The 27544-nt window shown below is 40.0% G+C and overlaps 1 protein-coding gene across 3 annotated transcripts in view; it reads left to right on the top strand.

The window, feature by feature from the left end:
- Window positions 1-390: 390 nt before the first annotated feature.
- The window catches only part of SLC24A2 (solute carrier family 24 member 2), a 120292-nt gene continuing 93138 nt past the window's right edge, over window positions 391-27544 (top strand). For all 3 annotated transcript variants that reach the window (XM_075411806.1, XM_075411807.1, XM_075411805.1), the window contains exons 1-2: window positions 391-545; window positions 2091-3169. In XM_075411806.1, the coding sequence (XP_075267921.1) occupies window positions 2234-3169 (936 nt within the window). In that variant the 5' untranslated portion in view covers window positions 391-545; window positions 2091-2233. The remainder of the gene's footprint in view (window positions 546-2090; window positions 3170-27544) is intronic.

Here is a 27544-nt window from a genome sequence, read left to right as displayed (position 1 = left end):
AAAAAAAAACCACATACGCCGCTAACCGACCTCGCCGCGCGGGGCGGGGGGGGAGGGTAAGGAGTAACAGAGAGCGACAGCTCCTGCTCCCGCGCCCGGCCACCCCCACCGCCCGCGGCCCTGTCCGGGGCCGGGCCGCCGCCTGCCCCTGCTCCGCCTCCCCGGGGCGGGGCGGGGCGGGGCGTACCCCGCGGCCACCGCCCGCCGCGTACGGCGCGGCGCCGTGGCGTTGCGCGTTCACGTGCGCGTTCCCGTGCCCCCGCGGGCCGGCGCGCGGCGCGACGCGGCTCCCGGTGAGCGCGTCTGCGCGGGCGGGTGTTGGGCTGCGGCGGTGCGGGGTGTCCCTCCCCCCGCCTCCCCCCGCCTCCCCCCAAACACCCGCCCCTTGGGCGGGACCCGGCCGCCGGGCCGGGGGGGATCCCCTGCGCCCCGGGCCAGGCGGTCAGTGCCGCTGCGGCTTTCCGCGGCTGGGGCTGGGCGGTGCTCCGGGTCCGGACCCGCTCCCCTTTCGGAGAGGAAGCAAAAAGTTTGCGCGGAGCAGAGCGGTGCGAACTTGGGCTGAGTTCGGGGAGGCTCCGCGGCGTTTGCGCGGGGGGGGGCGGTGCGGGGAGAGAGGGCTGCGGGGAGAGAGGGCTGCGGGGGGCGGCGGTGCCGTGCGGGTTTCAGGGAGCCGTCGTCCCCGCTTGATGCTTTTACGGCAGCCCGGTGAGCGGTAATGCTGAGGTGGAGAACAAAACCCCTCTGCTGCGGTACTGCGCCTTGCAGGCGGGGTATGGCTCTCGGTAGCATCCTCCGAGCGTGGAAGCGGTTCGTAAAAATGGGGAGAAACTGCACGAGACTCGGTAACTTTTATGCAAATAGCCGCGTGTAATCGTTGCAGTTCTGTGTTCGGCAATGCAAAATCAATGCTCTGCTGATTAATAGATTGTTCAGTATTTAGCCGTTACTACGCATCGCTTGAATAAGTGGTGTAACAAAGTATCTTTTGACTAATACGAAGTACTAATAATTTAATTTAGAAAGTATTTTACGTTTTGTGTCATATAAAATGCAATTTACTATGCGCAAGGCATACGTGACTACTTTCTGCATTTAATATTTTCTTCAAATTCAGTAGCCGGAGCACCTGTTATTATATAGTGGGTTTTTTCCTGTTTTAAAAGTGCTGTTGGTCTAATACATTCAGCTCTGGCAGACGTTAGTAGTCCTTCTCACATGGTTTAATTTCTCACTGTTTCATTCGTTTCAGGATCAAGTCTTGTGTAAATTTAAACTGTTAACGATCCGTGAGAGGAGCATTTGTAAAAGATACTTACTGCATAGGTATTCTTAGTAACTTCCTACATTTGTGGCTGAATATGTGACATAAACCAAAACAGAACCAGAGGTGAATGAAAATTTCGTCTTCGCTAGTCTGAGCTAGTGTCCTAGGTCTGATCGGAAACAAGCTGAGTTCTTGGTGTAAACCCGAGTCGATTTTGCAGGGAAATTAAAGAAATCGTGGTTATATTAGACCCTCATTTCCATCCTGTTCTGACAGCATAGTGTTTTACCTACATGTGAATGACTGTTGCTCTATGCATGCATAACATTTCAATTAATGCTGCCTCAGCTGCCTAAAGGTCTGATGAGATGCTTGTTAGCACTTTGATTGCTTTTTTGTACATTATTGCCCCTGCGTGTGGGATTTGGATGTTACACGACCATGGTAGAATGGTGGAAATTAATTACAAAAGGTAATAACCTTTGGTGTAGCCATTAAAATGGTAGTTTCTTCATTTTTATGCAACATTTGGGGGCAGTTTTTACTTTCCACTAGGATGCTTTGTCAGCAACTGAGGAAAGCCATGGCTCAGAGGCATATGAGAGGCATAAAATGATCTGAGTATTGATAGACTGTTATCCACAGGGTCACTGCTGAAACAGACATATTGCTGCTGTGTCTGATGTGATGTGGCAGGGTGTTATGTTACAGTTGGTGATATTCTACTTTAAATTCTAAATTTAACCCAGTCTTTAAAATTATTTTTAGAAGCTTCTAATCACATGGTGTTTCGCTAATATTAATAGTACCTGTTTGTCCTTTTAAGATAAATGAAGAAAATACTTCCTGTGAAGAGTAAAAAGTACTCGATTCTGCGAAAACTCTTAAAGCACTTCTAACTTCAAAGCTGGAGATAAGTATGAATGAACAATCCATCTGAGTCCTTCAGCATCTCACACAGAACACAAAATGGCTCTTCAGAAAAAAACTGTTGCTGGTGTCTTGGAGGAGTGGTGTTTGGAGGAACCACTGTTTGGTTGCAGACGGCATCAGAATGTTAGGAAAAAACTGAGACTGATACGAATTATAGGGCTTCTTGTCAGTGTAGTGGCCATTAGTACTTTCTCTCTTTTGATTAGTGCCTTTTTCAAGATGGAACCACACAGCACGACACTGGCCAGCAGCCTAGATAGCCAAAAGCTGGTGCGTGGGCACCAAAGAACTCTGCTGGATTTCACTGAACAGAATGAAAACGGCGCTGCGGACCCACACGCTGCTATGAAATATGAGGCTGAGCATGACAATGCAACAGATGGTCATGCCAAGGGAGAGTACCCCGAGGACCTTTTCTCTCTTGAGGAGAGAAGAAAGGGAGCAGTGATCCTCCATGTAATTGGAATGATTTACATGTTCATAGCCTTAGCCATAGTTTGCGATGAATTCTTTGTTCCATCGTTGACTGTCATCACTGAAAAACTGGCTATATCTGATGATGTCGCAGGGGCGACCTTCATGGCTGCTGGTGGGTCAGCCCCAGAACTCTTCACTTCTTTAATAGGAGTGTTTATATCCCACAGCAATGTCGGCATTGGTACAATAGTGGGATCTGCTGTGTTCAATATCTTGTTTGTTATTGGAATGTGTGCTTTATTTTCTAGAGAGATCTTGAACCTTACTTGGTGGCCACTCTTTCGAGATGTGTCCTTTTACATCGTTGACTTGATCTTGCTAATCATCTTTTTTCTGGATAACTTGATCATGTGGTGGGAAAGCTTAACACTCCTCACAGCGTATTTTTGCTATGTGACTTTCATGAAGTTCAATGTTCAAGTAGAAGAATGGGTGAAGAAATGTTTAAACAGGAACAAGGTTGAGAAGGTAGCAACAGCAGACGCTGAAGGAAAGGTTGGTCAATTTTTAATTAGTGCATGTGTAATAATGTCCTTGTAAGTGCTGAGTCCTGTATCATAGGGATCCTAATATAGTACAGTAAGCAATATATAGTAAAAAGTCCCATGTTTTGCTAAAAGGTCTGTTTGTTTAATCAGTCCAATAGGATTGAAAACATAAAATGTGAGGCAGCCTTTCAGTAAATCAATAGCTTTTAACTCCAGAATGATCCTAGTCACACAGAAAGCAAGAAAAAATGCCAGCAAAAAGACATAAACCTTTACTCAGCATTTTGGCACATCAGTGAGGTCTGAGACATAGCTGCTATTTGTTACCTAAGCTTTTGGATTAAACAGTAACAATATCTGGGCAGGATCTTGTGACAAAATTTTACTTTATAAAGACTTTCAGTGCATTTTCTTCCTCAAAAAAGCAAATCATTCAGAGCAGTGCACAAAGGTATTTTAGCACATGTTTTTCATCTACTGATGCTGATATACAGTATTACAACTGGAAGTTAGTTAGTGACAATTACGTGAAAAAAGTCTCTGGAAAAACAGTTGACCACAGTGGCCAAAAGGCAGAGGTGCTCTGTTCAAGCAGGATGGTTTCCTATTCATGGTATTTGCCACTAAGCAGACTAATTTTTGGCTGAATACCTGGCCACAAGTGGTGAAGGGAATTTATGTAGTAAGGGCTCCGTGGGTCTTCATGAATTGTTACTGTCTTTTGAGCAGCTCTCTTCTTAAAGCAGGCAATATTTAAGGGACTTATGAAGCTGAACCTGTAAATACTTATGTGTGTAACAGCATGTTAATTGGGTGTTTAATACTGAAATTGAATGTCTCGTTTTATATGACAATAGGGTTGTTATTCATCAGATAAGGTTTTATTATCCAGTAATTATTCAGAATATCAGGGAACTGTATGCTGTTTTGTTTCTTTCAATCAACAACCCTGTATGGGTGGTTCAGAAGAGAAACAATCCGCTGGTATAAGTGTAGAGGCATATGAACAGCATGATAGAGAGACAGAGCACGTACAACTATAGAGAGAGTCTACCTGCCTGTGACTCACACAAAACTGGTGATTCTGCCTAACTTTGGAGAGAGAAATTGACATTTTAGCAGTACAGACAGGTACTTTTAGTTTTAGGACAAGCCACAAAAAAGTCAACCAAAAATCAGAAAATTACCGATTTTTAAATTTTCTAACCAAGTTTAACACCTGTACACTTACTTGTAATTTTATATTTTCCTTTTTGTTCTGTTTCTTCTCCAAAATCAGCATGCTTATCTTCATCTTTCTCAAAATACATAATTGAGATTTTATCAGAAAATGAAAAGAAGGGTCAACACCAACAAAGTATTTGCACTAGTGAATGAAGACCTTCTTTAACTATGTTGGTTTCGAAATAATGTAATATTTCACAGTGCATTGTAAGTGCTTTCACAGTTTGTGCTGAATGTGTGTCTCATGACAGGAAGAGCCTATGGTATATGAAGCAACTGTTTAATGCACTTTCACCTGTCCATAAACTGGATTTGAAGATGTGAATCAATATCTGCTCTTAAACAACAGTCAATATGAAAAGCAACTGTGTTGGGTTGTCCAGGCTATAGAGTGGTGTAGGGTAGCTGTATACCATGTAAACGCTCAATTATTTTCAACTGAACAGAAGAATAAATAACTTGTAAGCAACATTGAACATAATACATGTTTAAAGTATTCTAGATGGACTTGATTTTAAAGAGATAACTTTAGGAGCACTCCTTTATTGTTTGATCTGTTAATTACTTTTTCTTAGAGTTTTTTCGTATTATAGGTGCACAGATTTCAGATAGGGGTGAAAAAATCAGAAAACTGGCTACTTTTCCTAAAAATATAAGCTTTGTATCATATGTTTCATGAAGATATTTTTCAGTAATTAACTTGAAGTTAATTAAAATGATGAAATTGTGTATTCATAAACCGTTGAGAAGTAGAGGGGGGTGAAAGACGTGCTCTAATCTTGTTGCGATTTAGCTAGTATGTATTTTCATCTTCCCGAGGAAAATAGCTTCTGAAAGTATCAGACCATGTATTTCTTCTATGAGCCATGCTGTAAAGAGAGATTTTCAGAATATTCAGCTAACGCTTTGAAATTATAACTCATTATGCATTACTTTACTATTGAGTAGAATAGCGTTTAGCAGGATGAATGAACTGATTTTCTGATGGCAAGCATGTCACGGATTATGTTATTTGGAAAGAATCTCACTGAAGTTATGTGTTCAATTATTTACCATTATTAGAAAATTGATTTTGTTGCTTTTTAAATTTAAAAAAAGAAAAAAAATAGAAAGACTGTGACATGTAGTCCCAAGCCTGATAGAAATACCTAGGATTTTCAGCTTGAAAGTTACTGTCTAAAGTGAAGGACAGAATGTTTTTGTAGTCTGAGATCTGGTGCCTAGTAGTGAATGCAGTGCACGTGGATGCTGACTTCCTAACCAATGGGCTTTGTAAGTATTGCAGATGTGAGTCTTGGCTTTTGATGGCAAAGGATGCTTCATTTTTACAGTGTTAGCTGTTAGCCTAGATTGCTTCCAGTCATCAAGTGTATGCTATGTCAAGGCAAAATAAAATTGTATGTAATCAAAGTAGTGCATCAAATGCAGAATTTGCTGTCTCACTTGTTTGTAATAGAAACTTTGTCACTTTTTTTTTTCCCCCGTTAGGGCAGGGAATTGCTAGGCAGCTCTGTGGAATCGTTGGGTTAGAGTAGCTTGAAAGCTTTATTTCAGGAGTGTACAGAAAATTCTCTTCTTTCCCCTTCTGTCTGTCTGTTGTTGATTCTGCTATTGCCAAACTGGCAAGTGTTCTACTAAGAAAACGTGCCTGCTGTATTTGTCTTTAAGACTTTGCGTTGTAATCTGAAAGCAGCTCAACAAAGTTTAGAGATCTAAATAAGGCTTCATAAAGCTGGATAGTTGAAAGGTTAGGTGGCGTATTAGCAAACAAGTATCAAAGAGTAAAAATCCGATCAGATGAAAAACCTGTTGACATACTGAAGTGTATTTTAATGTTAATTTCAGTACTTTTATTATCAGTCATCTTGAAATTTTTAAGAAAGTTTTACATTCTCAAGAAGGGCTGTATTTCCCACGAGAAGAAGGTCTTTGACACAAAACTATTTTTCTGCTTAGCTGTCATTTGCTCTGGATGTATTAATTGAGTTGCCAAAATGCATATATATCTCTAGATAGCTTTTGGATTCCTTTCTCTCTTCCCCGTTTTTAAGAATTAAAGCACTTTTTTTGTACTAGAAAACTGTGGATATTCAAACTTAACTACCTTTTTGGATCATATTTTCTTTAGTGTGTCAGTTACTTGTACAAATGTGAATGCAGAGAGAGTGCAAAATATGTACACAGTATGAATTTCCCTGTGCTCACATTTTTCCTTCACAAGCTTTCAAACAAATACAGTCTGGGTTTTTAGAGGGTACATGTTGAGCAAATCTGGTAACTTGAATTTTGGCGACAATTTGGTGACACTGATGAGAGTAGACTACAAAGTCTTTGTGTTTAGAGTTCGTGGAGGGCATTGGCAAGGCCCTGTTTGAGCTGTGGATAGTCTCGTGCTGTATCTCACCCTGAAGGAAGCCTGATGGCAGTCTGTCACTGATGATCTGCAGAGATCACTGTGACAAGGATGGAAAAAAGGAGTAAAGATGAAAAAGCAAGACAGCATGAAAAGACAGAATAAAACCCAGATAGCCAAGTTCTGTAGGGTGACATGTGGCGTATGAAGACCAAGATGGGTCCCTGACAAGTGACACCGAGCCTTGTAGGCTGCCCTGCATGGGCCCTGCAGTAAGTGGTGTGATCGCACCATCAGATACTTCCAAAAGTAGAAGAGGAAAATGGAAAAAGCTGATGTACAAAGTTCTTAAAAATAAGACTTTTTTTACCTTCTTCTAAGGTTTCTTTCTTCATAGTCTGTACTGGTGAAGGCATGTTGAATATATTAGATCATGGTAAAACATCATGTGAAATTACATTTCAGTTTTTAAGTACTTTTTTTTTCTTTAGTGTAACATGGAGATCGTTGCAGAAATACTTCAGTCTGATCTTTCAGTAAATAACTCAAAACAGTTCTGTTTGGCAACTGGGAGAACAAAATGTGGGTGGCACAGGGATATTGTGCAATGACATCTGTTTCACTGACAGTGCCATTTTAGATAAATAGCTTATGGTATATACAAGACAGTTACAGTTTTTCTGCATTTACAGAGAACTGCATTTGGAAAGTGAGCTATTTTTACCAGCAAGACATAGTTTGACATTTTTATTGCCAATTTTGTTGTCTTAAGAAACCTGAATAGCTTGTGTGGGGTATTTTAAGATCTATATTGATCTCAAGTGTTGCAACGTTGTATTTAATAGCAATATTTGCATTTGAAAGGAAAGGTTGTTAACTATCTTTAGGTACTTCTGTACTTTGTGGCTGTATTAACACTGCACACACAGAGTCACTGTTACAATGTATAATCTAATATGTGTTTGTTTAAGCAAAACCACAAATTATCTGCATACTTACAGGAAAAACTGGAATCTGCAAAAGGTCTGAGTTCCTAGTTGGTTTGAACCCCTGAACAGTTCTTAATGTTGAATCCACAGACCCAGTAACTGTAACTGTATCTATAGAATAGCCTTTCTTCTCTCACCATCAGCAAAAGATATTTTAAAGCAGTGTTTCATAGTTCATAGGGAGATCAGAGTCATATTCTACAGACATTTCACAGCTGGTCTCCTTGTGCAAGCATGTGTGTGGATATAGAGCTATGAGTATCTGGATCTTGCATACCAACGTATGCAAGATGATTGCGTAGTTTTATGTATGTGTTTGGAACGTGAGCATCATTACTGTCCTTGTACCATGTTTTGTTCTGATAAAAGCCTCATTTTGTGTTACTTTTTATCTGCTTTTAGTATCTTGAAAACTTTCAGGTTACTTTTGTGTTAACTTAATGTTACTCCAGTAGCAGCAACTGTTAATTTGCCTTCAGTATTTAGCATCGTTGATTCAATTTAGAGCTATTACTGACATAGCCAAAGGCTGATAGTTTAGATGTGCAACCATGAGTACAGTGAAATGAATACTATTCTCAGTTTATTTTAGTGCCTGTCATTAACTTGTTGACTACAAAGCAATGTTTATAGTCGTTTTCACTACTGGAGTCTCTTGTTTTTGTATGTGTGTACCCTGGTAATGAGCAGAAAGTGACATCATGGAAATGCAGTGTAGATTAAATACTTTTAAATCATGGTCATCTGCTAAGATTTGTTAGGCAACCCTTGCTAATTGTGCTGGGAAGAGGAAGACTAAAACTGTGCCACCTTTAATTAAGAGCAAGGGGACAACATATCCATCAATATATTTAAAAATAAAAAACATATGTAATTAAAAAGAAGTCAGGTGATACTTCTTAGAGGCTTCACAAAACCAGATGCATTGGCAAATGTTCACCGTGCCGTATTTCAGAAGAACTCCAGACGTGATTGAATTTGTTGTGCTAGAAGCTGTACAGAGAGTGGTATATACAGTCCCAAAGTCTGGAGACTTTATAAATGTTTTTCCTTCTGTCATCTCAGTCTTGGGTACTTTGATCCAGATCTTCAACAGGATGTGGGAGCTACAGGAGACTGGGTGGGTGGAATTTCAATCCGCAGATCAGTATACCAGACCTCAAAATATCTGCCTGCTTGGGGGTGTTAAACTCTGAAGAAGCTTCACTTTTAAACAGACAAGATCTTCAGATGCTGTAGTTTTGCTTTCAGGCTTGCTCAGAAGTGCCAGACTCAGGTGGAACAGCATGGTACTGCTTTTCCATCGAACCCACATTCCTATACCTTTTTCCCCATGATAACTGTAAATGTAACAAATGTAACATGTAGGGGATGTTATCACTTCAGGTGGTCAGAAACAAGTCTTGGTACTTTGTGAATAATTTGGACGGTTGCAAGACAAGGGACTCCTGAATAATCCCTTTAGGTGCCTGGGCCTTGGGAGAACAAGTATGCAAACTACAGAGATAAGGAGGCTGCAGGATAATCTGAAGACCCCTGCCGAGAGACGCCAAACAAACATGTGCCATGGACATTACCATATATGAATGAATTCTTGGAAAAGCCATTACTATGATAAACATTTCTTGGAAATGTAATGAATATGTATGTTAACATAGCATAAATACCTAGTAACTATGTCTCTTTGGTGCACACGTTTGGAGGAGAGATCCCCCGTGTGCCCGGCGCCGCAATAAAGAATACCTGCTTAATAGTCTGCCGACTATTGAGTCTTCAATTCCGGCTTTTCACGGCATCATTTCTGGCGACCCAGATGGGACCCGCTCTGCTCGGCTGCAGGACCTGCTGAGAACAGGACTCCCTAGGGTACCCCCGGGATTTCCCGGAGGGACTCCTCGCCTCACTCGGATCACTGCGGGAGCAGACAAGGACCATCTAAACGAGTAAAGGTATTCTTTTTTTTACTTTCTTTCTCTGTTTTGGTATGTGAGACCGGTCATTTGGAGAGTTCTCATAAGTCATAGGAGATGTCCTACGCTGAGTGCTGTACACCAGGCTACTAGTGCCTGAGGGTGTACGTCTTGGTATGTTGGGGCAGGCACGGGTTAGGCTTTGCACTTCTGTAATAACGTGCTTTTGGTAATTGTGCGTTGGTACAAGCATGGGTTAAGCTTTGTACTTCTGTAATAACGTACTTTTGGGTATTGGTGCGTTGGTGCAGGCACGGGTTGTGCTCTGCACTTCTGTAATAACGTGCTTTTGGTAGTTGTGCGTTGGTACAAGCATGGGTTATGCTTTGTACTTCTGTAATAACGTACATTCGGTATGGTACGCTTAGGAAACCCGCTTAAGTTGTACTTCTGGCGATACGGATTTGTTGGTATTGAACTCGGATATCAGATATCTCGGATACTGGCTTGTTAACATACCCATCAGGCATCGTAAAACCAAAAAAAAAAACCACCAAAAAAAACCACCTTGCACGGTGAACCTCTTCTTGTGACCAGAATATTAATTGTGACATTTTTGGAACATGGTCAGAGCGGGACAGAAGGGGACGACAGATTAAAATTGTTAAGATAAAGACTAACAGAGGTACAGAATAAACAGAGTAAAATGGGGGACAGCAAAGCAGTGGTATTTTAAAGAAAAGCCCCTTAGGATGTATTCTAGCACACTGGAAAGCTTGTGTGACTGTGTATGAAGCCTCTGTGTGAAAGACAAATAAGTCCAAAAAAAAAAAAAAAAACCCAAAAAAAAAGAGAGAGAAAAAAATGGTGAAGGAAAAAAAAAAAAGAAAAAAAACACCACGTACGTTTGGTATGTTCTGCTGATTTCCGGTTTTTGACTTGGGACTGTTGTATTTAAACTCTGAGTCTTCGGGGCCGTGGTTTATGAATTCTTAAGTATCAGTGCAGGGTCTTCCCGTGGGGGGGATTTTGAGAGCCTCTCCCAGGATCTAGACGGCAACATTGGGAAAAGTAGGGGGAGACCCCTCACTCAACAACATCTTAATAATGTATGGGGTTTGGTTTGCTTAAAGAATATCGGCATGATTTAGGAACTGAGTTGGGAATTTGGGGATTGGTTTTAATATACAAGTTGGTATATATTGTGGGGTTACAAGTTCTCTAGTTATTTGGCATTGATCGATCATTTAGGGACTCTGGTTTTGGGGTATGTGTTAAATATACTGTATATATAGTTTTGAAAGAGCTCTATGTATATAAACATGTTAACTGAAGTGGTTTGCCTGTATATATTGTTGTGCTTAGGTGATACAGTTTGTAAACAGAAGGATTTTAAAAGATCGCTTCTAGGTTGTGTGTGTGTGTTGTGTTAACCGATTGGTGGAGAAGTTGAGAAGTTATTTTATTGTAACATGAGCTTCGGAGGGAGGTGATCCCCTCACAAGGAAACAATTAATTGAATTATGATATGTTGTTAGAATTGATGCGGTTTTGTGGACAATTAAAAAGTATAGGAGATGAAAAGTTTAACGCGATATTGAAAAAAAAAAAAAAAAAAAAAAACCCAAAAGGAAAACCCCTCTGGATTTTCTGAAGGGTTGTGTAAAGTGATTAGAACAGAAAGGTATCAAGTTACAAGCTGCTTTGCTAGCTGCTGCTCTAAATGAAGAAAGAAAAAAAAAAAAGCAAAGTTCTTAGAAGTTAAGCAACAGAAAAACGAAATGAAAAAGAGGGGAAACAAGGTAACTTTTTACAGTATGGACTACTAGTGGAGTGTGAATCAGAATACAATACTCCTGTGTTACCAGTAAAAAAAAAACCACCAAAAACAGGTGGAACTTACTGGGTAGTACAGGATTTAAGAGAACTGAATAATATTGTTAGGGGCATACACCCTGTGGTAGCAAGTATGGTTTACGGTATTGGATTTAAATGATGCATTCTTCTGTCTGCCTTTAGCCAAAGAAAGTCTGAATTTATTTGCATTTGAGTGGGAAAATCCTACCACGGGTAAAAAAAACCCCAGCTTGCCTGGACAGTGTTACCCCAAGGTTTTAAGCATAGCCCAACAATCTTTGGAAATCAACTAACACGAGAACTTGAAGCATGGAACCCGCCCTCCAGAGATGGAACCCTTTTACAGTATGTAGATGACATTAATAGCAACTGAAACAAAACCTGACTGTATACAGTAGACTATCAGTTTGTTAAAGTTTTTGAGATTAAATGGGTATCAAGTCTCTCAACAGAAAACTCAGATGGTGCGGCAACGGGTAACCTACCTTGGATGCAAGCTGTCTGAACAAAGAGAACTAGGAACAGAACAGAATGAAGCCATCTGCAGGACTCCCCTCCGTCAGATGGTAAAAGAGCTCAAGACCTTTCTGGGACTGACAGGTTGGTGCTGGTTATGAATTTATAATTATGGAATAATAGTGAGACCCTTATGTGAACTTTTGAAAAACAACCCCACCCGATTGATCTGGTCCAAAGAAGCTCAAAATGCATTTCAGACACTTAAGAAGGATCTAATGAAGGTCCCGGCTCTGGGTCTGCCTGATGTTACTAAACCCTTTTGGCTGTTTTCTTATGAGACACAAGGCATAGCTCTGGGGATTCTAGCTCAACAACTGGGACCCTACAAAAGAGCTGTGGCCTATTTTGCTAAACAGCTGGATGGAGTAAGCAAAGGATGGCCAGGATGTCTGCAAGCTGTGGCGGCGGTGGTCTTGACTATTCAGGAAGCCCGAAAATTCACCTTGGGCAAAAGATCACAGTACCGATCTCACACAGAGTATCAGCTGTATTGGAACAAAAAGGGAACTACTGGCTTTCCCCATCCCAATTTCCACGATACCAGGCAGAGGATATTCATATTGTAGTAACTAATATTACGAACCCAGCTTCTTTTCTCAGCGGATCAATCTCTGAACCATCGGTACATGATTGCTTAGAAACCATAGAGACTGTGTACTCCAGCAGACCAGATTTGAAAGAGGAACCCCTGGAAGATGCACAGGACTCCTGGTTCACGGATGGAAGCAGCATTGTCGGACAAGGTATTCGAAAGGCCAGGTATGCAGTGACAACAGCAGACGAAGTAGTTGAGTCTCAGTCACTACCTGCTGGAACATCAGCTCAAAATGCTGAAACTATTGCCCTAACTAGGTCTCTGGAGTTAACAAAACGAAAAAATATAAAAAATATGGACAGATTCCAAATATGCCTTTGGAGTTGTCCACGCTCATGAGGCAATTTGGACGGAGCGAGGACTACTAACTGCGCAAGGGAAGCAGATTAAATACGCTGAGGAAATCCTTTGACTATTAGAAGCTGTTCAACTACCAGCAAAAGTTGCCATCATGCACTGCCGAGGACACCTGAAGGGTAACACTGACCAGGAAAGAGGTAACAGGTTGGCTGACTCTGAAGCTAAACAGGCAGCAGAGAGAATGTAAGAGATTTTAGCCTTAATTCCAGATTATAGAAATAGAAACCTGAGTGACCAAGAAAATGTTGAGTATTCTAAAGGTGATGAAGAATTAATAGAGGGATTAGGGGGCCAAGTTCCATCCCAGGGGTGGGCCTACTTAAGTGATGGCAGAATTATAATCCCTGCTAAACAGATATGGGGGGTGGTTAAAGAAGAACACAGTAGGACACAATGGGGAGCGGACTCCCTGTATAAATTTTTAAATCAGAAATTAATAGGGAACAATTTGTATACTACAGTCTGACAAGTAACCCAACAATGGGAAACATGTTTAAAAATAACCCCAATACAGGTAACCAGGTACAACCAGGTACAATTAGGAAGTATTGGGAAGGGAAGTATACTGAGAGAACATTGGCAAATTGATTTCTCTGAACTTCCAAGAAAAGGAGGGTACAGGTACTTATTAATACTCACGGATACCTTTTCAGGTTGGCCAGAAGCATTCCCTTGTAGAACAAATAAAGCAAGGGAAGTAACTAAGGTATTATTAAATGAAATAATACCTCGATTTGGGGTACCGACAATTATCTCCTCAGATAGGGGGACACATTTTTGTGCAGAAGTAGTGCAACAGGTCAGCAAACTGTCAGGAATCAATTGGCAGTTACATATGCCCTACAGACCACAAGCCAGTGGGCAAGTAAAAAAGATGGAAAAATATGCCAAGAAGCGAATCTATATTGGTACCAAGCATTGCCTATTGCACTACTTCGGATACGTGTAAAACCTAGGGCCAAAGAAAATTTGAGCCCTTTTGAGATACTATATGGGAGACCATATCAGGCTAAATATCAGGGGGAAGATTTGAACCAGTTGGGAAACCAGTACCTACAGAATTATGTTATATCCTTAGGAAAACAATTAGAAAGGATTAGTAAAAATGTTTTGGGTACCAGGGCTAAAGGGTTAGATCACTCGATCCATCCATTTAGCCCTGGAGATTGGGTTTATGTTAAGAGAATTTTTCAGGTGATCCACTGAGAGAGAAGTGGAATGGACCTTACCAGGTATTGCTGACTACCTTCACTGCAATCAAGGTTAGAGAACAACCAGCCTGGATCCATTATTCCCGAGTGAAGAAGGCTCCTAAACCAGGATGGATGGTCAAAAAGGCTGGCGGTTTGAAACTATGATTGCGGCGGTAATTTTGTTAAACCTAGGCTTTTTAGGATACTGCGATCATGACAACTCGAACGACATGACTGGACCAAGATGTGACCTACAGATATTAGATAACAACACCCAGATATTGGTCAGCAATAATAGCTGCCTATGGAAAGCTAGATCCAACACTTGTTCGTGCTGACCCCCTTCCATACACACAAAAATTGTACTTGTAGAGATGGGTGGAATGATTATTTGATCAACAAAACTACAGTAGAAGTAGGAACTTGGGATTTGAAAGGGACAGGCGCGATATATATAGATTTTTGTAACAGAACCCAATTAGAAACCTATAGCCCCTCGAACTGGGATTATTTTAGGAATGTACCAATTGGCTGGGTAAACCGCAGAGCATTTTGCAGAGCTAATCTCACAGCCACTGACGGGGCCCTGAAAATTACACAACACGTATTGGTGGCTATGTGGGGATGGCATTAGCAGAAAGCGACTCCCTGCGGGTTGGAAGGGAATGTGTACCATAGGTCATCTAGTCAGCCAGGACGGAATATATAATCAGTCCCAAATACCTAAAGGCATATTAAGAACATCACGGAGACAAGCCAAACGGGAAGACAACCCACTTGTAAGTAGGGGAACAAAATTTAACCTCTTGGCTCCCCAATTTAGAGTGATTGAAACAATTGTTCATGGGAATGATCACACTGGTGGTTTTGGGAATACTTGTTTGCATGTCTCTCAAATGTTTCCTTTGGTGTTGTCAGGGCTCAGTTGAGACATACAGTGACTGGAAAAGGAACAAGATTAGGCACCAAGTAGAAACTGGAAAATACTTTTCCCAGAGCCTTGGTGTGAAAGACTAAAGGAATCTGAAAATAATACCTACAACATAGAATAGTGAGGATTCATAGCTTTCTAGCTACAAATCCTCAAAAGAAAAAGAGGGATTGATAACTGTAAATGTAACAAATGTAACATGTAGGGGATGTTATCACTTCAGGTGGTCAGAAACAAGTCTTGGTACTTTGTGAATAATTTGGACGGTTGCAAGACAAGGGACTCCTGAATAATCCTTTTAGGCGCCTGGGCCTTGGGAGAACAGGTATGCAAACTACAGAGATAAGGAGGCTGCAGGATAATCTGAAGACCCCTGCCGAGAGACGCCAAACAAACATGTGCAATGGACATTACCATATATGAATGAATTCTTGGAAAAGCCATTACTATGATAAACATTTCTTGGAGATGTAATGAATATGTATGTTAACATAGCATAAATACCTAGTAACTATGTCTCTTTGGTGCACACGTTTGGAGGAGAGATCCCCGGTGTGCCCGGCGCTGTAATAAAGAATACCTGCTTAATAGTCTGCCGACTATTGAGTCTTCAATTCCGGCTTTTCACGGCATCACCCAAGCTAGTTCTCCAAATTTGCCTCCCAGACTAGTATTTAACAGCACGCAGTGGCTTTTACAAGATCTTCAGATTCTGGTGCTGAAAGTGCTGAAATTTTGTGCAACTAGATACAGGTCTCCCACATCCACTGCTCACTTTATGTGGTGCCCCAATCGTCATATAAAAGTTTTAGGGGGCAAAGCACAGCTGACTGCCCTACTTTTTCTGGCCTTGTTTTAAAGGGCAATCATGAGCCCTCCACACTGTGTTTTTAAAGGATGGGTGTAGGTACCTCTCCTTTCTAAAATGTGGAGTGCGGGTGGTGGAAGCTGCCCTAGAGCAGTGCGTTTTGCAGCGCTGAGGGTGCCGCAGTTCATTGATGTTTTGGACACTGTGACTTTAGGGCCTTTCTGAGTGATGACGCTCCCTAGACAGCCAGCACTGCCAGGGCCATATGCCAAAAAATTAGGTTTGATGAAGTGCTTCTGCCTTGTTAATGATCTGGGCTTTTGCTGGTTTTGTTAGCAGGAGTCAGTTTTCCTCTGCCAACTGTAGAGGTGAGAAAACAGCCCCTTTTGGATCCTTCCTCCTTCTGAAATGATTTTCAAGAATTCAGGAATTTTGCTTTTGTAACTGTAGAGTAAGATTATAACCAATATAAATTTGTTGCAGTGTAAAGGATAGTACGGTCATACCAAAGAAAATCCTATAACAAAAGCGATGTAGAAGTAGAAAAGTGCAATGGTCAAGACAGTTGTTAAAAATAAGGTGTGTGCCCATACTTATCTGGTGTTTGTTGAAAACCAGGCTTTTTAACCATAGAAATTAGATACCTTTTGTGCAGAAGGCTTTTGAAAGGACTGAACCTGAAGCGGACAGTCTGGTTTTCTATGCTCCGTTGCTTGTGGCTGGACGTTATAAAGATGGTATAAGGCAACATTGGATTTGGACATTTATTAACCTTTTACCCCTTAGATACAGACAACAAACGTACGAAACCAGTGAGTGCTTCCAGTAAACAGCAATCAATATAGTACCAGTATTTCAAAATTAAAATAGCTTTCCTTGATCCTTTCAACCAAAATTAAAAAACTTATTTTAGTCAGCAAAGCAAAGAAATATGGAGACAAAGGAAGTCTGCACGTTTACACTTTGAGATCTATGTGGAATGAATGAGTATTAAAAGTGTTTTATACACGAGGTATAGAACAGATGGGATGATGTATTTGAGTGTAAGTAAACAGCTATCATACCTGTAGTGACTGGTTAAGAATCTCTTATCTATTTAGCAATCCTTTTTGCTGTTTATAAAACAGACTTTAATATAAAGAGTAGGGCTTCTTAATTTCTCCCCAGGAATCTACAATTTTTTGCTAGTATGGTGTTGCCGATTCTGTAGAGTAAAGAATGGTGTTTGCTGCAGCTTAACCCATATTAGCCATATTCCATTGTATTTCAGCCACCTCTTATTTAAAGATCACTTTTTATTAGTGAACTTAATGGCTGGTTGCATTAATCTGTGCAGCAGTAAGTGTGCTGTTGGCACAAACCAGTGGTTCAAATTCTTCCTTGGCACTAGCAGCTTTTTTAGAATGTAAAATGGCAAGATAGAGCAAAATCAGATAACTGTAATAAATTTTTTATGCACAGATCAGTTGTTATGTATCATAAGGTGATATAGATGTGGTTTAGAGAAAGAAAGGTGACTGGTTTTGTGATTTTAATCCAAACCCCCGCATTACATACTTCTCTAGAAAATCACTATCTTCTTTTATTAGTACAAACCAAATACCTTAGTAATACTTAGCTGTGCATTTCAAAATTCTGCAAATCTGGGCTGTGAATGAGAACTGCTCCTTATAGAATGCTCTTGACTCTGTATTCTTCTGTTTTAACACTGACACAAATGTTTTAACTATTATTAATTTGCGTACCAAAGTACTGCGATGATAATCTGGTCTCCATCACACTAGGTGCTTAGACAACTGCATGAAATGACAGTTCCTCCCCTCAGTAGCTCATGGTGGAAAAAGATAAATGCCATTCAGAGTACCTGGTAAGAAGAATATGATTCATCATGTATATAATTTTACATACATTGGTATATGCTTACCCTTCCATGTAGTTAGCATACCATCACTCTTTTCCTCATCTGAGCTGACACTGAGTTGCTGATTATTTATTGCATATAGATACCCAGGAATTAATTTAAAGAAATAGTTTATTTCTCTGTATGATCTAGCAATAGATCTTTGCAAATGTCAGTCAATGACACATCTAGTAGAAGGCAGCATCTTTTGTATAACAAGACCTGAGTCAAAATAGTAGTGTTGGTGCTCTATTTTGCTTTTCAGGAAAACAGGTGGATCGGATGATTTGAGTTTGGTTTTGTTTTGTTTTGTTGTAAATTTATGTGTGTGAAATTCTTGCAATTGTATTGTCAAGTGAAGGTCACTGTTGCAGGCAAACTGGAAATCTGAAGTCAGAGCAGCCTGAGGGCATAGTTTTGGCAAACCAATTACATCTGACAGAAAATGTATTGTAGTACATTACCACATATTTCATTATTTTACAGGCAGTACCTACAACTTTGAGGAAATACAAGTTCTGTTTGCTGTCATTGGTGGTTTGTTGGCTTACGTGTGTTCCTATCTGAAATGAAAAAATGAAAAAAAACCTGCAGTCTTGGAAAAAGTCATTGCCTTGCTAGCACTAGAATTGAGCCTCATGGTGTGGAAGGGCAATGAGAGTTTTAATGTTGATCACGTACTTGTTTCTACAGCAGGTGGAAGGTTCAAAGCTCACGTTGCCTCCAAAGCAGCTTTATCTAGTGGTGTGACTGCTACTTTGCCTTAGTCAACGGTGGCTCACTTAGGGTAATTTTACTGTCCCTGTCAGATACAATTTCATCAGGGCAGTTCAAAGAATGGTTACTGCTTGGTTACTGTCTTTTGCACTATTCCATTACTATTCCACTGTCTTCCATATCACTGAAGTTTTATTCATTTACAAGAATGGCCAAGAATAGTGATGATCTTGGATGACTTCTTTTAAGGTGAATGAGAATAGGCTTAAAGGTGTGCATGTGATGATATTAACACTGCTACGAAGTGCTACACTTAAGGGATGGGTAGATTGGTGCAAAATAATTTATTGTTCAAGGGCCAATAAAGATAGCAGGGAATTTTTACTGCATACTATACTGACAAAGTAATCATAAATTTTCTTCAGGAATTAATCCTGCTTTATCACCTCTTAGCTGCTTACTGCTGGGAGTCTAGTCTGAAGTCAGTGGTAATACTGGTGACGTTTATTGCATAACCAGCTAGTGTAAACTTTTCACCCTCTCACATTGCTGTAAAACAGCTCTAGCGGATACAGAGCACTAAGGAAGAGGCACATCCACTGTCACAGCCTGTGTTTGGTGACCTTCAGGGCATCGTTTGAGACCTGTCTTGTTATGTAGGTTTTTGCCTGAGAGAGAAGGTTGAAGTTTGCATGGTTTGTAACGCTAGAGGATGAGCATCTCTTTTGGGATTAATCAGATGTTAATTTTGTTGTTTAATTTGTGGTGCAAGCTTTTATCAAATTTTTAATTAAATCTCTTTTATTGCTACCAGGCACAACAATATGCTTGAGTGGAAAAAAACCCCATATTTTGGAACTCCAGAAATTGCTTTGCCCAGGAGTAGTTAGAAATAGTTCATGTTATTAAGTAACTTACACATTTTTAAAGCAGTCACATGAAGTAATTTGAAAGCATCGTGCCGTCTAGCGGCTATTTTTTGTTTCTTTATAATTTTATTGCTATTTAAATATTCATATTTTTCTGCTGTATTCTCAATATTCATTGTATTTATTTGCTACACTTTAATTTAGAATGCTTCTGGGTAGAGGCATATCCTGTTTGAAGGCTTCATCTTGGCTGGATTTTGAAATGCTGCAGTGATATAAGTAATTATTAAATACTCTGCAAAATTTGGATAAAGAAGTGGTTACTATTTCCTACCCGTATTGAAAATCATGCAAAATAGTGAAGTTCTTCAGTTCAGAGCGATTTGACCCCTATGTATCTTTGAAGCAGGCACAGAAATACTAATTTCTTTCCAGAAGTCACAGACAGAATACCTGAGTCTTCTCTTACTCAAAACCAATGGTAAAATTCCTCTAAAATTTAGCCAGAGCATGATCATGGACTAAATTACAGAGGAATATTTCCATTGTTTTTTGTGTTCAGTTTCTTAGATAAAATCTCTACTTGCTAGCATTCAGAATCCTACTCTACACACTATAATTAAGTGATTTTGTAAACTTTTAGTTGTCTCGTTCTCAGTCTGCACTGGAACCATTTACCATTTGTGTACGTGTGTATAGGTACACCTATGTATGCAAATGCACACGTAGTTATGAGTCTGAAAGGTGCCACGTAGGCCACATAAAAGGTCAGTGAGATACAGTGCAGATCCATAGGATGGTAATTTGCATGCTTCCTACATCAGTTCACCTGTACTGTGCCTAGTAACCCATTTCCGTAAGACTTATTCAAATACTTAAAACTTCTGAGCAGCACATTTCTCATAGGTTGTGTGTTGTTTTTTTTCCCGGGATTAGCTGTTCAGAGAAATATGTCTGTGTTTTCTCCTTAAGTTTGGACTCCTTCCAAGCAACAGATCACTCCTGCCTGAGGCTGAGGACATGGCGTACCGAGCGATTGACATATTTTATTATACCTTAATGTATCATATTAGTAATTCCTGCTGTCCTGTGCCTCTAAAGGGATAGAAGCAGGAGGTCTGCATTGCTGGAGAGGGAACATTTCTCACTTTCCAGTGAGGTAATCAGGACTTGATTCTATCATGGGAATGGCCCAGGGCGCTCTTCTTTACTACAGGACATTTTGTGCAGAGAAAAGGCTCTTTCTTATTCAGGGGAAAGGCCAACAGCTGGAATTACAGTCACTAAAATCTGTTACATAAACAAGAAACTGTGCAGTAAGTTGGGATGTGAATTTAAATTACTACTTTCTTCAGATAAAGTATCTCCCCAGCAAGCATAAGTCTTCTTAAATGAAGGAACAGATAAGTCACAAGACCCATTCCCTAACTCTTTGCAAAAATTTTACTACATACATTTGTGAATATGTTAGTAATTATTTGCAGATATCAATATTGAAAATCAGTATTTTAAAATATATTAGTATTGAAATGACTTATTGGATTATTTGGATAACTTCATTTGTCCACTATTTGCTTGAGAGCAATTCCATAATGGTATTTAGAATGTTATATATAGTGCATTTATATTTAGCATTCAAAAACATGCAACCTCTGCTTTCCTATTAAAGACCATGGGAAATAAATGTTGATTTATAATCTCACACATGGACATGCATAAAGAAATACAGACTCTCATCTTAAAATAGCAGCAATAGGCTCAGTAACAGGCAGGGACTGAATTGCAAACTCATGCCTTAGTTTTGGATTTAAGGGTCGAGATGTGGTTCTCTTTCATTTAATCTTCTTAGAAACCCGTGGCTTTCAAGCCTTGTAGAACGTTGTGCAGCGTGCTGTGGGAAGGTTAATTTCTGCTTGCTTGATTGGATTACTGTGTGCAAGAAAAACAATGGTCAGCATATTGACAGCAAAATGGTCTTGAGGCAAGGCAGACCATGTGGTGCTGGAGAGAAAGGTGGTAGATACAGCAGTGGTGAGGCTTGGTGGAAACTGGCAAACAAACTAGATGCCATATATGAGGCTCTCATTTAGTGGCATGCTATTTTTGAAACATCTTGGTAAGCATAATCTTGTTAGCAGCCATTTTTGCCAAAGTTTTAAGTGTTAGTAGATTTCCTGCTTAAGAATTCTTCCCATCATTAACATTATTTTCTTTCCTTATAGCGGGAGAAATAGTAGAGAAAATGAAATTGGACTTGGACAAACCTGTAGGTGTAGATTTTCATAATTTCAAGAATTATTTATTTTTTTTTTATTGTGAGGGAAAGGACTACACAGAATATAAGGTAGGTTTGAAGTTGATGGCAAGTTTTTCTGTTGATTTTGATGAAAGTGAAATTAAGCCCAAAAGTCAGGACACTGAGAATTATGATCTTGCCACTTCTCTGGTCTCTGTGCCACTGTGTAGTTCCAAGCCTCTGAGCTGCTCTTCTTCCATATTAAATCACCCCCAGCAAACAAACAAAGCAATTTCTTTTGAATTCTGAGCAAGCAAATCAGGCTTTATCAGCTTTCTGTGCCCTTGGACTTAAAATGGAAAAGGGGACTCCGTGTTTCACAACCTGATCTGTCCTGTCATGTTGATAGCTTTTGGACTATTAGTAAATCTTAAAGCAATTTTTATATGTTTGACCCATAATAGTCGTTTCTCCAACACCTCATCCCTGGAAACCACTAGTGCCTTCATCATTTTTAGGGGTCCATCTCTTTAAGGGGAATACTGGATACAGAAAAGTTACTGCTCTACAATTAGTTAATTACTACACGTACAGGCGCATTTTTGACTGATGCAGTGGAAGAGAGCTCTTCTCTGTAAGTAACCTGGTCTTCCTATGGAAAAATAGTATGCAAAAATAAAAAGGCAGACTAATATTCAGATTTACTTGATCAGTGTTTATAATTGCTAGTGAGAAGTTAAAAAATTAGACAATTGCAAAATCCAAATCTTGGCCTCAGATTCATCTGGCCCAGCTGTGCTGCCTGACCTATGAATATAGTCTCCTTGGGTTACTTCTGTGATCAGTACAGAGAAGTGGGCTTTTTTAAAGTGTGACTTGGATCTTTATCACAAAGATTAATCTTCTGACCTGAAATTGGGCAAAACTAATCTGGGCCAGCATCTACAACAATAGGTTGGTAAAATGTGAAAAGCCATCTCCTGTGCTTCTATTGCAATAGCCTGAATACATACTGTAGTGTTGCCTTTTCTAGTGCCTGAATTCATATCACAGTGTTGCCTTTTATGACACCTGAAATTACATCAGGTTGTGATGCGGGTGACAACGTGATGTCATTTGGCACAGCTTACCTTTAAGATAGGGGTGATTCAAAAATTACTTTTTTTTTCTGCCACTAAGCAAAATAAAATGCTTATTTAGGTGTTAATCAAGTCTTTGAACATTTCATTTGCTCCCTTGGTATTCAGGCCAGTATGTAGATATCACATTTGGTTCCAAAGAGGTACATGTGGCAGATAAGCCATTAAGTGAGTCTTACTGTTATTTATAGAAAAGTCACTACCACTGTAGCCACAGACACTATTAACATACATGATTCGTAGCAGATTTTTCTGGATTATCTTTTTGGTAAGATGAGGTGTAATTTTAACTTTCGGAGAATTATAGTATTGGTTAACTAATTAACCCACTCTTAATCAATCATATTTTCATTAGTCTTCAATGTGGATGACTGAACATATACAATGAATGAATTAAATTGTATACAGCTCCTAAAATAACAAGGAAACCCTTGTTAGGATTCTGCAACTCCAGCTTCCAAAGGAAAAAAGAGTGGTTAATTATCACAATTCAGATTACATTCTTCTTGCTCCATCTGCTTTTCACTGCCTTTGGAAGTTTATTCTTTACAATTACATGCTAATTGTTGTTTTCAAATATTTTACAATGTAGTGAAGGAATAGAGCCTGCTGTGGGGAAGCATATGTGCCCACAGTCCCTTAACAAAAGGAAATCAGGTTGCAGTCATGGCTAATGGCTCATTCAGACTTGTTGGTTGAATTTGGACACTCCATTTTTTTCACTATATTTCAGATCCTCTCAGACTTGTAAAATATTATGCATGCCTTATTTGTGAAAAAATACCTGGGTGTCCTTGGATGTCACCCAATTAGAATAACCAGCATTACAACGTCTGTGTAGCAGGAAGACAGTGGCATTTAACGTGTGAAATGTAGAGCATTGTCTGTTTGTTCTATTGCAGTGTGTTCTGACCCTTTTCTGACATCATCAGTGAATTGTCAAAGTAGTGATTATAGTGTCATCTTGTATCAGTATAAGGATAAAAGAGTAAGGCATAAGAATAGGAAATCAATAATGAGAAATGGGTGTTTTTTAAAGGCAAAATTCCTCTCATTACATGAAGAATTTTATGCCATACCTCATTCTTATGCATATGTTATTTCATAGTAACCCCAGATTTTGTACCATATCTACCACTGTCCATTTGCCATGGAAAACCTGAAATTGCCCGTCTTCGCTTTGCTGGGCACCCTTCTCTGACATGAGTAAATTCTTTTTAAGTGTAGGGGATGGGGTGCAGAGGACCAGCCAATGCCAAGCCTCAGCCTGTGCTCCCTGACCTCTTCTAGGGCCAACACTGGTTGCAATTTGTTCACCAAGCCTCTTACAGTAAAGGGAGAATAAAGAAAATCGGCAGGTGTTGGGCAAGGAGCCATGACTTACCTGTTTTCCTAATATCTTGACATTTCTGTTCTGATGTGTCAGTTTTGTCAGATGCTGTCAGAGGCTGAGGTTGTTGTGCAGAGAAACCCCTTCTGGCATCCTGTGAAAGACCATATAGCAAAGTGCTTCCTGATGACAAGAGCAGAAGGAGAATCTGTTCTTTCAGCTCCAAATGTTAGCCAGGGACTGCACATTGCACAGAGCTGACCACCTGCGTGGGGCTGGCTTTCTGTTTGCAGTAGATGGATATCGCTATTTTTGGTTTTCAAGGGATTTTAATAGATTCAGAGTGCTAGAAGAAGTTTATGTACTGTGCAGAAGTGATGACCATTAAGATGCTCCTTGGCAGCAAACATTGTGGAAAAGAGGAGCAGGATTGTCTAACTTTTGATGACATCCTGTATCTTGCTAACTTGCTGTATTGGAAGGGAGCTATGTTGCCCAATATTAACCCCCATAGCAAGGAGAACTTTTCTGGAAATTTAGTTTTTCTAGGCTTGAGAAAAACAGAACTACTGCTGTAGGATGTCTGCTGTGCTCCTAATGTAAGAAGCTTACTTAAGTTCATGAAACTACAGGGGATGAGTATAAAGCTCAGTGTTGAGCAGAACTTCTGATTTATGTGAGCAGAAATACATACAGAGTATATCTGTGTTTCTGAATTTTACTTTTGCTAAAATGCAGCACCATTTCTTGTGAAAAAAATCTGCTGCCTTACTCAGTGTACTTCCAGAATATCATGCTACTCTAGACAAAATTGTATGTCGACCGGGTGAATTTATTCCTCATAAAATGCATAAAAGCTTAAAAAGTAAATAGAGGAGAAATGTTTTTCTTGCGATTGAACTGTGTGTGGTGAGTGCTGGCAGTGCTCCCCCAGGCCTGTGGTGGCGTTTCTGTTGGTTTTGGTAAATTGCACTTGGGTATCATATGTCCAGGCCAGTGTGAACCCTCCAAACTGGAATTTAGGAGAAAAAGTTTAATTGGGATGAGGAGGTAAGATTAGATGCAATACTGAAAAGTTAGGCTTCTTGTGAGCAGAAACAGTTGTGTTTCTGATGTTTTCCAATCTTTTTCGTTAGCAAGGCTGCTAGCATCTCCAACACAGCATACATGCCAATGATACACTTGTTGTGAAGTAAACTTCTTTTGTTCATGCTGCTGTCACATGATACAGGAGGAGTGACTGTGTTTTGTCAGAGGCAGATCCAGTCAACTATGTGTGGTTCAGGACTTTTTGCGATGGTTGGCCGTTTCCATCACATGCTGAATAGTTCATGGCCTGATTTTTTTCACTGTTTCACCAGTTGTGATTTTGTTGGAGTATAAGATATAGTTCACGAAAAAGTGAATATAATGGGATATATGGAAAGCAAAAAATTTACAGAGTCAATTTCTTTGTCCTATGAGTCAGGGAAAAACTGATATGCAGCTCATATAAGGTTGCAACAAAGCCGTATCTGACCAAAGCTAAAAGAACCCTACAACGTCAAAGTATTAGCATGTCTAAGTCATTATTCTAAATTACTCTTCTAACATGCTATGGAATTAATCATGACTTGCATATCAGTGGATCACAAATTAGTAGCCACCGAAATGACCAATGGTTTGCTGTTATAAAATATACCTGCCAAGAGTGGCTCAGGCCGTTTGCCAGTGTCATGTCAATTAGGAGTCTTGAGGTTAGTATTTCTTCTCATGTTGCTAAAAGAATAGCTGAGGACAATCCAAAGAGAGGTTCAAGTGTCAGCTTTCACTGTCATATATGCAGTGTTTTGCTGACAGGTACACAAATGCATTTTCATTGGGTCCAAGATGCCACTTGGATATGCTGGCTCTCTCTCAGTATAATTGAGAAAAGTACATATTTACAGTATGCCTAGGGCATTTGATCTCTGTATAATGACAGCAGAGGGTTTCTGCTTACCAAAGAAGAGAAATCAGCATAGCCAAATGTGTGTGCATTCCTGCTGTGATGTGTTCCCGTTACAGATCTATGCTAGCCCTTGAGCAGAGGGAGACATAAATAATAGAACAGTCCCTTCCCTTTTTTTACGTCTGTATTTGAATCTGTGAAAGAGCATCTGGGTCTCGGAGGACAGCTCCTCTAGAAGAATTTGTTAAGGTTGCAGAGATTAAAACAGAGATGCTACTCATCACACTTGCCCCCAAAATAAATCTAGTGCTACAGTAACAGTACTACCAGTTCTTCCACAATTACAAACTTTTTGTGCAAATTAAGACTGAAATCGGAAAGACAATGTGTAATAGTGCGATCTGGTGACCTTCTTTCGGATCATAGAGTGAAAAAGTGTGATTCAACATTAGACATTTCACTTACAGATGCAAAAAGCCTTTAAACTTAATTTTTTAGATTCAAATTCCCTCAAAGTTCAGAGTTATCAAGAGAGGCTGTTATTTCAGCCCATTAGAGATAGCAAAGGGTGCACTGTTTCGGCATGGGTAAAAAATGCTGGAGGGTGTTTGTTTCCCTAGTGGTATTGACATTGAAAAAATAGAACAATTTTTACATATCCTGATAGGCATATGCTTCTTCTCACTGCAACTGAAACTGAGAACTGTGGTACCCAGAGAGTTTGATGATGAAATCAGGTTATTATTAAAACACTGCTTCCCCAGCAAGTGGGATGACACCTCTTCTAACAGGCCAGTCTCACTGTTGTTGATGAGACATATTTCATCATGGTGTTTGTCGTAGGGCTTGATCTCCCATGAGAGGAGCAGGTTCTCCGCACTGCTGCAAGCCAATGCACACACTCACTTGCTTGATGTGTAGCTAATGTGGCTTAAGATCCTGTTCAGCTTCTTAGCTGAAAAGAGCAAGAATAAAATATAAATACGGGCTCCTAGCTTTGCAGGTGGATGGCTTGGAAGTCTGTCTTTGTGTCCTGGCTGGGCCTACTCAGAGGAAAGACAAGAAACCTGATGATGTGTCTTGCTCTGCAGCAGCTGAGATAATGAAAGATCATCTTAAACATTTTTTTCTAGAGAAGTTTCCCGTTTTCTTCACCTTCTTGTTTTTAGAGAGGAGTAGGATAGGATATATGGTTGTTTTGGTTTGAGACCTAAGTAACAGAAAGCTAATGCCTGTACACTGTAATTATAATAGAATATGGTATCACATTTCCTTCCCAGTAATTATAGTCACTTGTAGTAAGAAACACTCTTCATCTGACTGTGCAGATAATTAGTTACCCAGACTTCAGGCCAGAAAGAAATAAATGCTGGCACAGATCAGGCATCGAGTACATGTACAACAAATAAGCTGATGTAAAGGCCCACGTGTATGTGGAATGATTTTCAGTAAGTTCCGAAGTTGCAGCTATAAACATAAATATATGAGTAAAGAAGTACTTTTAACAGGCACACTATACTCA

The sequence above is a fragment of the Opisthocomus hoazin genome, chromosome Z, assembly GCF_030867145.1.
Source record: "Opisthocomus hoazin isolate bOpiHoa1 chromosome Z, bOpiHoa1.hap1, whole genome shotgun sequence".
Classification (NCBI taxonomy): Eukaryota; Metazoa; Chordata; class Aves; order Opisthocomiformes; family Opisthocomidae; genus Opisthocomus; species Opisthocomus hoazin.
This window is presented reverse-complemented; position numbering and strand designations above follow the sequence as displayed.